Below are 12,555 nucleotides of genomic sequence, written 5' to 3'. Positions count from 1 at the left end.
CCTAAGAGGAATAGTCATGACAACAAAACGGAGCGAGAGTCATACGATGATGGAGCGGGGACAGAAGGTGATTTTTACTAAGAGTTTGTTATCCAGTTCTTTGCAAAGAGAGTTAACCTGATAAACAACAAAGCTGTTAGCAGCCATTCAGAATCACTTATCATGTTCCCCTTAATTTAATAACCCAGAGCTACTATGCAAAACTTCCACCACCTTCCAGACCAGAAACAGGTTTAAACTCCTCTTCCCTTCCTCCAAACAAAGTTCTGATGGCAAAATCCTTTTGGGAGAATAGTTTCACATGCGTTCACAGATTTCATTTTTTTTTAACCACGGAACAATAATCAGTTTCTTGTATTAGCAAGTATATAAACGCAAACCAAGCAACGGAATTTTTACTAGTCATTTCCCTTCCATTACTAAACAAACCCCCTGGAGCAACACCGGGCTGCGAGGGCTGGCTGTGTGCTCGCTCCATCGGCACCGGAGAGTTTCAGACTGTATCCTGATGGAACGGAGCTCCCTGGACAGACTGCCAGCTCTGACAATTCACAGTCGCTGAAGCTCAGTGGCAAGGCTAGGCGACACCCTCCTCTAGATCACACTGTTCTGGGTATTACTGCTGTATTTTTTTTTTCTTTCTTTTTAATTATGATTATCCTAAGAATGCTAGTTTCAGCAGGTGGAGAGACAAACAGAAGCCACTGAGCTTCACCAAGGTGCTTTGAAACGGCGCCAGGTTTGGGATTTCACACACCTTTATATGAATCGTCTGCCTGCTACTGAAGTCACTTTTGGCTTTGCAACAGCTTTTTGACAAGCCGTACTTCAGCTGCTCGGGGAAACACGCTTTGGTTGACTGTTGGTAATTCGTCGTTCTTAGCAATTTCTTTTACTCCTGTCCAACGGACAAAAATCTGATGCCACAAAATGAGAGGTTCCTTTGAAAGCGAGACAGGGACCTCCTCAGATCACCGTGGTCAGGAATTCAAGACATACTACTGTGTTGGTTTTTTTTTAAATTGTGTTTATGTTTTATGCCACATACTAAAAAGCAACACCACTTCAAAGAAAACCCTCAACTTGCAGTCTATGCAGCTCAGGTAACCGAGGAACCTCTCTGAGTATTGGCCTGCTTGCTCTCAGTCTACTTAACAACTTCTGCCTGGAAAATCACCTTGTGACCACAACAGCTTTTCCACCTCTTGAGGTGTTCAGGCTGTTTACAGCCTGCCAAAGGACCTGCATTATTACACCTGGTTGTACAGTATACACTATATATAGCCTTTAATGATAAGTCTATCACTTACATAATCTCTACAGCCTGCAAATTAGATTTCTGGCACGGTAATCACTGCTATTTGGTTACTCACCCAATGGGTCTGCTCCTATGGATGTACCATCTGCCCCGTTAACATACCAAATCATCAAGTAAACACGGTTTTAGGAGCTGGGCAGAAAAACCTGTTCTTTTTTCAGCAGCGAATCTGGTAAATCCGCCATTTCTGGGAAGCACTGAAAGATTTTATGGGCTTGCTATTCACAAAGTTTGCAATTTTGAATCAATCAAAGCTGAAAACATTTAAATACATGAAAGGCTGCAATCGTGCCAACCCAACCAATTAAGCTTCTAAAGAGATCCGTTTTCCTCCCCAATCTGCACCCTCCCAAGTGATTTTTAAAGTAGCTTAAAGCGCAATAAACACCAACAGACCTTTAACTACCACCTGTATAAAAACAGAACAGTTATTCTACAAAAAAGGACAGGGTAGACTAATAAATATGCTGTAACTTGGTTTAGAAAATGATCTATACTTACAAATATAGTATTTTTCTTTATTTTTTTTCCTGTATTTGTCTTTGTTTGTGATAAGCAACTTGCTAGCTCACTAGGACTTGCTTTCACCCGTAAAGACACCCTTTGCATTGCACCCTTCTGCTGCAGCACACCAACAGAGCAACTTCGCTGCACCGAGACACCCGCAAACTTCCACAACCCACCTCTACCTAGTCAGCCATGGCTTCTGCACTCTGCCATTCCAAGTCCCCACATCACGTTTTTTCCACTTTGCAGAGAATTTAAGAGAAGAAGAATGCTGTCCTCTCTTGAAAACCTAAGCGTATGGAGGACCGGACAAAAACTTCGAGGCTCTTTCAGCACAGCAGAGTTTGCAGTTCCCTGTGATATGCAGTTACCCAGAGAAAAAGAGGAAAAAGGATAGTTTCCTTAAGCTGAGGAGGGGAGAATACTTTTTGTGAATGGTAAGAAGTTGTTTCATAAAATAGAGTTTATCACTGTTCCCATATGTTACACTCTCTTCTTTATAAATGGTCCCTGCAGCGTCAGAATCCCTCTCCATACTTTTTCCCTCAACGCTCTGATCCCTGCCTCGGTTATTGGCAACAAGCAATGCTGCAAGATTCCCTGATTTTATTATTTTTTTTTTTTTTTCAAATTAAATGCCCTACTTCCTCCCCCACAAACCCAAAACACACACACACACACACACACCCCACCCTCAACCACCATCTCAGCGATCCAGTCAGGATAGATTCACAGCATTGCTTACTCTGTGCAAGCGATAAAAGTTTTTCTTAATAGGCCACATAAAATCTTTTGTATCTCTGGTTAGAAAACAGACGGTCCCTGATACAGATTAAGAATTATAAAGAAAGAGGACTCTGTGGAAAAATGGCACAGACCTAGAAAACCACCCACTGCCACTTTAATTCCAATATCCAGTGTATGCAGACAATAGGTTCTTCCCCTCTTTTTTTAAAAAAATAAAGCTACTTTCCTCTATTCAGTATCCTGATCACATGAAAAACAAAGATGAGGGCTGGGGGAAGAAGGAGCGGGGAAGAAGAGGTGGGAGAGTTTTCCATGAAGATGGCACCATATCAGGAAGAATCATTTCAGCACAAGAGCCCCACTGAAAACACAGCTTTTAGTTTTAAGCCAGTTCTTTGGAGAAAAATGCACAATCCCAATAAAACAATGTAACTTTGCTTCTGTGCACGGCTCAGGAGAGCCGGTTTGAATTTGGTGGTAGGTCAGCCACATTCTGATGAAGTATTTCCCTTGGCTCTCACAGTTCAGTGACGTTCAGCAGGCACACTTCTTCTCCTCCGGTTTTGCCGAATCTAGCTTCCCCGAGCTTCCTCCGTTGGCTGTGTCAGAGACCTGTGTCTTGTCCACGCACTGCTCCATACGCTTCATTATCAAGTCCAGAAGCATGTCCACGGCCTTCTCCACGTTCTGTCCGGTAGCAGCGCTGGTTTCGAAGTATGGTATGCTGCGGTGAAAAGGAGAAGGGTTGCTGGAGAGATTTTTTAAGACAATCAAGACTCAACTCTTTGTAACACTCTCGGCGCAGCTATCAATGGCGGGTTTAGTGGCAATGAAATTAACGGGACAGACTTCTGGTTTGTCTTGAGTCTATTTCCTTGCTGGGCAGAACCCAAACTCCTGTTCCCAGCACAGGGTGGCATGACGACGTGAGCAGAAAACGGCCACATTAATTTACACAACGTATTCTGGCATTTTGACTTCAAATTGCAATACCATCGGCACAAACTTTGGCTGAAAAAGTCTTTCAGGTAACCAGAAAGTCTGTTTTGAAGAGAAACCTAGGTCTGCACTACATTAGAGAAAATTTCAGGGACCACAGAACACACCAGAAACCTTTTTTTTTTTAGGCAGGTAGTTCCAACTACTGCTATTTCACAGTCCCTGTAAGTACTACCTCCCTCCTTTCCTGTCTACTTACAAACACAACTTAACTTAGCTGTTTCTATTCTCAAATCTCCTTTGAATCCAGAGTATTGCCTTCCAAATCATCTTTTTCAGAACAGAGGATTATCAACTGCTCCAGCACTTCCATCACATGAAATCTGGCATGAGCCACCTTCTCCTCACTGTCACTGTTCTTCTGACCTTACCTGCAGCTCTTTAATATTCTTGTATTATTTTTTAAGTCTAATTTGCTCACTACTCTCTGTCTCTCAGGCCATCTTCTGGCCCAATTCTCTCTGGTCACCCCTCACTGTACAGTAACGGCAACTAAGGAAAAAAACCCAGGCTCTTTCTGCCCACAGCACTATTTACTAACTATATTAACTATCAGCAAATTTATCCAGTTCTAGGATAACTCTAAACACTCTGCAGGTGTTTCTAGTGCAAAGAAATGTAGGAGACTCACTAGAACGAGAAAAAGGCCATTTAGAGCTTTATTATCCACCGGGGAAAAACAAACAAATTCAGTGCCACCGCAGACCTAGAACCTCACCAAAACCCATAGGTATCTCCACTTCCAAACAAACTAGAAAAGCAAGTTATAAATACTGTTAGTTACATAGTTCATGACACTGAGTGTTCATCTGCCTTTGGCAGACTCTGTCCTGAACTCTCAGGACAAGCCAACACCCCAAGAATGTGGTTTTCTAGCAAGAATATTTCATTTCAGCCTTATTGCTCATGTTGTAATATTTTGGCCAAACTACTAGAACTGTGTGTTTCATTCTGTTTCCTATCGAAACGGGTCGATTTGAAGGTGTGACAACTATAGGTGTATGTGAAACTGCAATGCCTACAAATCTTAGAGTTTATAAGTACACTTGCAAGTATCTCTCGCCAGTCACCAGCTACACTTACAACAGTTAAAAACTAAATTTAGCTTCTGTTGTCATTTGCTTACCCATATTTGTCTGCCAGATCTTTTGCTTGCCTTTCGTTTACCTCTCTTTGGTCTGATAAATCAGCTTTATTACCAATTAAGACTATATCTGGATTCTCACAATACGCATTGGCTTGCAGCTGACCTAGAAGCAAAAATAAACAGGAGTTAAGAGAACGCTGGAAGCGCCTTAGAGACCAAGATTGTTGACAAAATGATTCAAAATACCTTTCTTGCTCCCCACCTCAAAATATCCTAGACTAACCAGCCAAACACTTCAGGCTAAACACATTTCCTTGTTGTATGTTAACTTGCTACGGGGAATGGGAAGTAGAAATGGTATTAGAAAATTATTTGCAGTATTTATTTTACCAACATACAAGACTTAACTGCAACGAGGCGCACTAAACACAGTGCTTTAGCAGAGGAGAACCTCCACCAGCCGGAACTTCTATTCCACAATGTTGTAAGGAGACTGTGGAAGTACCAACGACATCCCATGTCACCTGCAAATGCAGCTCTTCAGGATTCTAGGCCAAAACCCTCAAGCCTGTTTTTCCCTTGGATAGGGTTTTATCCATCGGAAGACCCACGCACGAGTACTGTCCACAGCCTCACCCCCTGTAAGTAATTGTACAAAGCCATTTCCTTACGCTTGCTTCGATCCTGACTTGAAAAGGTGCAGTACACACAGGAGGGATTACAGACCGAGCTCAGTAAGCAGTGGAAGACCGCGATGACAGGGATTGTTTAGTGGGAAGAAGACGGACCTGTTTTCACAAAGCTATCCGGATTCTCCCACTTCAGCTTGTTTGCTGGAAAACTGCCAGCTGGAATTGTACTGGCCTCTGTCCTTCCAGCACTCTGAACACCTTCAATTAAAACCAAACTTTAAGAATTTAACCTGCCTTTCACTTTCTGGCTAGCCACTGTCCGAAGGAAAACCAACGACAGCCACCACTACGCGCTTTCGAAGCAAATCCTCTAAGCCCAACCTTAATTTTAATTTAAGCCTCAAAGCAGGCAGGAAGGAATCACATTTTGCTTTACAGTAGAAAAAACACATCACAGAGATAACAGCAATGTTCAAAGTACAGCTTCTAAGCTCCTGTACATCATCTAAAATGTGGGGTACGGCCAAGGAAGTGTCAAGTGCCAGGAATTTTCAAGATTTATTCAAATTGTACCAAATCCAAACAAGATTATCAAGAATATTCTCAAAACAGTCTACTGTGCAAAAAAGAGGAGCATGTGTCTTTCCAATTTGATGGAGCCTTCACCCCAAATTACAGGCCGCAAGTACCCCACTTATGGCTGCACTAGACGTAAATACTTCGAGCATCTTCCAGCTCACAAACAAGGACACGCAAAAGCCCAGAAGCCTAAAATACACAAGAAAGCTTCAAGTCAACCAATAAATGCAAGCTCTACGGTTCTACTTACTCATCCAATTTCTGACATTTAAGAAGCTCTGTTGACTGGTGAGATCAAACATTAGTAAAAAGCCCATTGCATCTCTGAAAAACGCTGTGGTGAGACTTCGAAATCTGAAGGTGGAAGAAAAGAGACAACATAGCTCTATTAATACAAAGTGATCTCTAAGGCAAGCACTTTTCTGGCAAGGCTGAACTGAGTAAAGGAAAAAGAGACAAGTAAAGCTTTGCTGAATTGCTTGTGCAAAAAATTCTATTTTAAAAATATCTTGAAACCTGAAGAGGCCGCAAGATTTAGTGGATATACATTCCCTTGGAAGCAAAAACAAAAATAAAATAGTCCTCCACTTTCATTTTAGCTGTGATGCATCACACCAGTCAACATTTATTAGTCAGTGTGTTAGTAATTTACCAGAGGAAGCTTATATGTGAGAATATAAACATTGTCAGTGACTGATCTATTAGTTCAAATTCTGCCTGATTTAACCCAGAGCGAGGCAGACACAGAGAGAGAAGGGTTAGTTAAAAGAAAAAAAAAACAAAGACACCGAAGCATTTAGTGTTATCACAAACCCCAGTGACAGAAACGGCTTCTCCTGCCAACACTGCACACACACAGTCGATGGGCACTACTGAACAGTCAGTGTGAAAGAAAACAAAGGAAGAGTAGGTGGCTGTTCACATGCCCTTGATCGCTCGATGTGGCTATCTGCTGGGAAGCTCAGCTAAAAGGAGAAGGTAACCTTTCCTTGCAGAGCTCTGGATGGACACACAGGCCGCAGGCAGACCTGTGTAAGCGTGCCTTCACAAGGGGCGGCGTCCACAGGCTTGCTGCGAAGCCACGGAGCCGCATGAAACCACAAACCGTGAAGTGCAACTCGTGTCTGTCACTGAAAGGTCACGAGCCTGATCAAATCAGAGACGTGAAGAAAGCCCAAATAACATTAAAGCGTTCAGACAGTGCTGGAAAACTGGGCAGTGGCGTTTTGGTGTTTTGTGTATCACAGGGACCGGTCACATCACAAACCAGCACTATGTAATGTGAGCAGCCTGGTCTAGTTGAAGACGTCCCTGCTCACTGCAGGGGGGTTGGACTAGATGGCCTCTGAAGGGCCCTTGCAGCGCAAAGCGTTCTGTGGCTCTACGATAACCTCATACAGACCAGCAGTACCAGGAACGGTAACTGATATTTTACACCACACACCCATGAAAATTTTAAAAAAAAACCAAAACCAACAAGTCTCCAGGGAAACATGTCAGACACCTGACACTGCTTTTAGGGTTTCTTTTCAGGAAAAAAAAAAAAAAAAAAAAAGGTTAATCTCTTGCAGAGGGGTATAAACAAATGGTGTTTTGAGAGTAAGGGAAAGAGATGCAGACACAAAATTGCAGCTTTCTTCTGCTTTTCATCCAGCACCTACCCCTCCCCACACGGTATTTGCACTGCTTGCTCTGGAAAGCTGAAATCTGCCTCATCTCTACCTTCCTTCCTCCTCACTGGGCAAATGTTTCAGTCTGCTGCTCTCCAGCCGCTATTACACAGCAAATAGGTGTGAGCAGCATTTTCCTCCCTTGCTGACAGATGACATCAGCAGTCATACTGAGGGCAGCTCACACGCTTTGTGACAGTGAAAACCAGCGTACATAACTAGCCAGGGGAAGCTCAGGAAAGCAGTAGGCACACTTCTCTCTTTAAAAAAACAGTAAGATCAAATTTAACATCGACAAGTCAAGAAGGTCTTTGGGAAGTACAAACAACTGTGCACACAGAAGACGGGGAACAACTGGTTAAATAAAAGAAACCTTCTGCAAAGGGGGATTATGGTCAGTCATGAACTTAATACCTGTCAGCCATGGTAGGCTGCTGCAAAGAAGACAAACACAACCAAAACCCATAAAAGTAGGATAAGAAGCAATTCTTCCACACCACTCAGCAAGACTTGAAGTAGAATTTTCCATCCCACTTGCAGGCTGGGGGTCAGAGAGGCTGAAACCAGCCTGGGGCAGTGCAGAACAGAAAACTTGCTCACCATGGGAAAGCCTGAGCAAGCCCAGGGCATGTGAACTGGAGAGGAGTTAAGGAAGGTATCAGGCTGCTCGGGACCATGTCCACTGAGTTGTGAACACCTGCGAGGGCACAGACTGCGCGGCCTCTGAGCGCGACCTGCTCCAGGGCTTAACCAATCCCATGGTCAACAGCTGTGTCCTCCTACCGAGCTGCAATATCCTTGCTGCTGCTCGTGATTGCTGCTTCTTGCCCGGTAGCCGTGAGCCTGAGAAGAGTCTGGCTTTGTCTTCTCCCCGCTGGGCAGATGAAGACAGCAACTAGCCTCCCCTTAGCCTTCCTGACTTCAGCCTGAACAAGCTTAGTCCCCTCAGCCCTCTCCGGATCATTGCACGCCTCTGCCTCCCGCCCTGTTCCAACGGCACTCCACGGGACTTCAGTTTACCAGTACAAAGTACCCCGTGCTGGGATGGAATGGAAACACCACTCCAGATGTGGCCTCAGAAGCGCTGCATAAAGGCGAGCAACCACTTCCCCTTTATGTGTGCCCATGCAGTGCCCATGCTGTGCCCCTTCATCAGAATATGCTTTACCATCCAACCTAACAGAAAAAATGTGAAATACAAGAACGAGACACTTAGGGAGGTCATACAGTACCTTCCAGAGGAAACCAGGAATGTATCATGACGCCAAAATAACAGTACAAACCAAAAAAGCTAACCAACAACCCACGGGTGCCAGAACTGAGGCAGCGTGCCGCCGAGGCAGGCAGCAGACCACCCGAGATCCTCCGATCACTGCATCAAAGCCGTGTCAGAAAAACTTTACTTCTGGAAGACATTTTTCTTGTCCTAAAATACGACGATTTCTAGTATTTTTCAGTTGAATGGACTCATTTCACGCAGAAATGTGAAAACCTCAGAACTGCTTTCAGATGAGCTGAACTCTTGTTACCTTTCCTGTCCGGCTGTGTCCCAAAGCTGGAGATGCACCTTGAAGGCTTTTCCTGGAGATCCATTTGGTCCTCTGCTGTTGTACACCTAACGAGAGAGTCAAATTAGTACAGCCGTACAGCTCACACTGAAATCCATCGCGTGGGTCACAGACTGTTGTATTCTGTGCAAGCAGTAAGGAGTAAAAGTTCAGTCCCTCAGTAAGAGCTGACTCTTAGCTCTAAAAGCCACTTCAGAGGGCTGCTTATAAAAATACGTAAAAACCCAGGAGCCACATGAAACGCCTGCAAAAGCTGCACTTTAAAGATCATTTGGTCATATTTAGTACTTCAAATTAGATACCAATTTCTTAAACCTTGGCATAGCACTGCGCTGAGCAAGCTGTCTGTGTTCTGTTTCATTGCTGTTCTTAGAAAATTTACAGCTGGCTGACAGGATTAACCACTATTATAAAAGCTATTTTTTATTCATTAACTTCTGTTGGACATTAATGACTTCCTTACTAACTGCAACTGCAAACTCATGGTGCTTAAACAAATCACTGTGACCTTTCGCTGGGGCTCAACTCTTTATTAAGCAGCAACAGTGTGTAAATTAGCTGTTGCAGTAAAAGACAGAGGAATAAAGTAAGTTGAGCCGGTTTTGTATCTGATGTAGCTCAGCAGACGCTCAGCAACTTTAGAAGCAGGCAAATATTGCCCTTGCATTTAGAGCAAGAGGATACGGACTTTAGGGGCACGTCTGCGTCCAGAGGCTGCACTGACCTTACCTGGGGAAGCAGAACGCTTCCTCACCTGCCCTCCCTGGGCTGTAGAACCCAGCGTTCAGTTCTCCTGCACAACCAAGTTAATATTAATCAGCGGTTGGACTCGCTGACCTCCAGAGGCCCATTCCAGCCTAGACTATTCTGTGGACTTAGCTAAACTGTTGTCCTTTGAACAGGTAGCTTCTGACTGCAACGTCCCTTTCCTTCCTTTGTGGCAGGTGCCTGATCTGAAAACAAGAATCAACTGCACCATGTTTGTGAAATAAACTGGTTTGCCAGCGCATGTTCCTGTGACATTTAGGGTGATAAACAAGGAACCTCACAGGGTCATTTTAACAGGACTCTTACAAAACAGAAAACCACATATTTAACTTTCTGGATCTCTTTCTTAGAAGACAATTTATTAGATAGACCTTCTAGATATTCCAAAGCCAGTAATTTCATGTAAAATGTAGTTTCTCCCACACTTACAAACTATCTTACCCCAAAATGTACAGCAGTGAAAAATTATGGAAGAAATCTGTCCACAACCTTTAGCAGAAAGGTTCAAGCCTCTGGAAGGAATCCAGCGCCCGTGCTCAAAACACATTAAGAAGCATCTGACCAGCCAGGGAAAGAGTATTCCGGTAATTTGCATGTTCAGACATTTCCTTGCAATAAAACCGTGTTTTTAGTATTTTACTCTTATTACCTCACTGCAATCCCACAATCCGCAGAGGGAGCCACGTTCCACCGCAACCTGAACCAGGCCTGGCCTCCACTTAACGGGCCTGAACTTGCACAGGGCTGATTTTGAGTAATTTAAGACATAACCCAGATCTGTGGTTCTTTTATTCAAGGGACCCCTGAAGCTCCATCTGCTAGGCAGGGCCTGCGCATCCCTGTCACTATGGCAAAACTGAACTCAGAGCAGCAGCCACAAATAACCAGCAGTCATGGAAAAAGTTGCCAGGGAAGATGCTGGTGAACAGGGGAGTGATGCCCATCTTGTCTTGGCACTCTAGTGAAATGACAGGAGCCTAAAAGCACGTGAAATGATATCACATGAAAACTTGCTTTGTATTGCCACGACACGTGTTTTCATTCAACTGCTTCAAAACTGGGAAAGGTTTTAGTAAGAAATATTGTACATGATTTTTAGTTCTTAGATTAACCTGATGAAGGGCTGAGAAGCACCGAGTTTTATTGAAAGTGAATAGTGGAAATTTTTTTTCAGCGCTCGAGTTCTCGGGTACAAGGAAGAGCTCAGGAGGTGCTCCCCTCTCCAGGCTGAAAAGTCCTCCACAAGCAGCGGTTCTTCTGCCAGCTTACTCATCTCTACAAGCACTGTCAACGCTTCCAAGGATGATTCATGCAAAACTCCTGAAGTATTTCATTTAAGTTAAAAAGAAGCCAATTTAAAGAGGTCTCCATCTTTCAACTGGGCAAGTATTTACATTTCTTTTTATTAAGGAAATGACTAAAATACTTGCCCAGGGTCTAATATCTTGTATATATTATGGTTTTACTGCTCAAGCCAAGCTAGGAGGATTCCCATTAGAAAGCTGAATTCATCCCTTATATTTAGCCTGTATCAGCTGTCAGGATCTATGAACAGATACATTAGTCACATTAAATTAAACCAAAGCGACTGTGCCCTCACAGCCACAAAAAGCATCTGCCTGACACTACAGAAGACTCTCACCTTCTATTCAACATCAAGAAACACCAGCATGGCAGAGCAGGCTCACACACCTTGCACTCAGCAGCACATTGATCCTAACCCACGAGGACTCCCGATCGCACGCTCGGCCTCCAGCCTTGCTGCTGGCAGAGCCTCAGAGGAGCAGCGTGGTCCAGCCGATGGCACCACTTTTTGGGCCTCCGCTGCTTTACTGTGTGACCTGGAAGCAAGCTGCAGCTTCTCTGAGTTTCCACCCCTTCTATTTAAACTACCAGTTTGGAGGCCAGAGTTATTTCTAGCCACAAATCCATCTCATTCACTAGCACTATGGAAACCTACTCTTGGAAAGATCCTTCTATACCAATGAGCAATAAACCACTTCACAATCTAATATCAGGATTAGGTTAATGGCATTTTTATCCAGTTCCTAATTATGGCTTGTTTAAGCCAAAAACTAGACAAGGAAAAGCATTATCAACACATGCTATACCCCACAGTAAGAGAGCCAAGACACATTTACATAAAATTTCTTCTCAGCAGAAATGAATAAAGAAAAAAAGAAGGTGGTATCATTCATATGAGACAACTTACCACTCGTTTTTCCCGAAAATCTATCCCTACTGTGGTGATGAATTTTGGATTAAATTTGTTATCGGTGTATCTGTACAGGAACGTTGTTTTTCCAACCCCAGAGTCTCCAAGGGCCAGGAGTTTGATCAGATAATCATAGTCTCCATCAGTCATAGTGCTAATTTTTAGGAACCTACGTAGAGAGGAGGAAAAAAAAATGATTTAATGATAAAGAAAAAAAAAAACCTTTCTGCTTGTTTTTGCCTCATTTCTATTTCTGTTCATTGAAATGCTGCTACCTGTGCTCAGGGTTGAAAGTTTTGTTTGAGTATTTTGAAAAACTCTAGTGCATACCAGCAGTGAAACTCTCCTGGGAGTTTCAGTTCAGGTGCAAAGAGATAATATAGCTTACACTTTCAATTTTCTAAATAAATCAAGCTGAAGCTTATAGAATGATTGAGTTTGGGACAAAAAGCTTATTTTTGTTCT

General features: G+C 43.4%; 1 protein-coding gene across 1 annotated transcript; it reads right to left on the bottom strand.

Annotated features, from left to right (window-relative positions):
* Positions 1 to 3,063: 3,063 nt before the first annotated feature.
* On the bottom strand, positions 3,064 to 12,240 carry RAB27B (RAB27B, member RAS oncogene family). The gene is made up of 5 exons (XM_009948534.2): positions 12,088 to 12,240; positions 9,069 to 9,154; positions 6,120 to 6,223; positions 4,698 to 4,821; positions 3,064 to 3,296 (listed from the first exon to the last, which is right to left on the bottom strand). Exons 1-5 carry the CDS (start codon positions 12,238 to 12,240, stop codon positions 3,107 to 3,109), a joined length of 657 nt encoding a protein of 218 aa, XP_009946836.2. The 3' UTR covers positions 3,064 to 3,106.
* Between the last annotated feature and the right edge of the window lie 315 nt (positions 12,241 to 12,555).

Source organism: Leptosomus discolor, chromosome Z (genome assembly GCF_034619465.1).
Source record: "Leptosomus discolor isolate bLepDis1 chromosome Z, bLepDis1.hap2, whole genome shotgun sequence".
Classification (NCBI taxonomy): domain Eukaryota; kingdom Metazoa; phylum Chordata; class Aves; order Leptosomiformes; family Leptosomidae; genus Leptosomus; species Leptosomus discolor.
The sequence above is the reverse complement of the archived record's forward strand: the minus strand, read 5'-3'. Positions and strand labels throughout refer to the sequence as shown.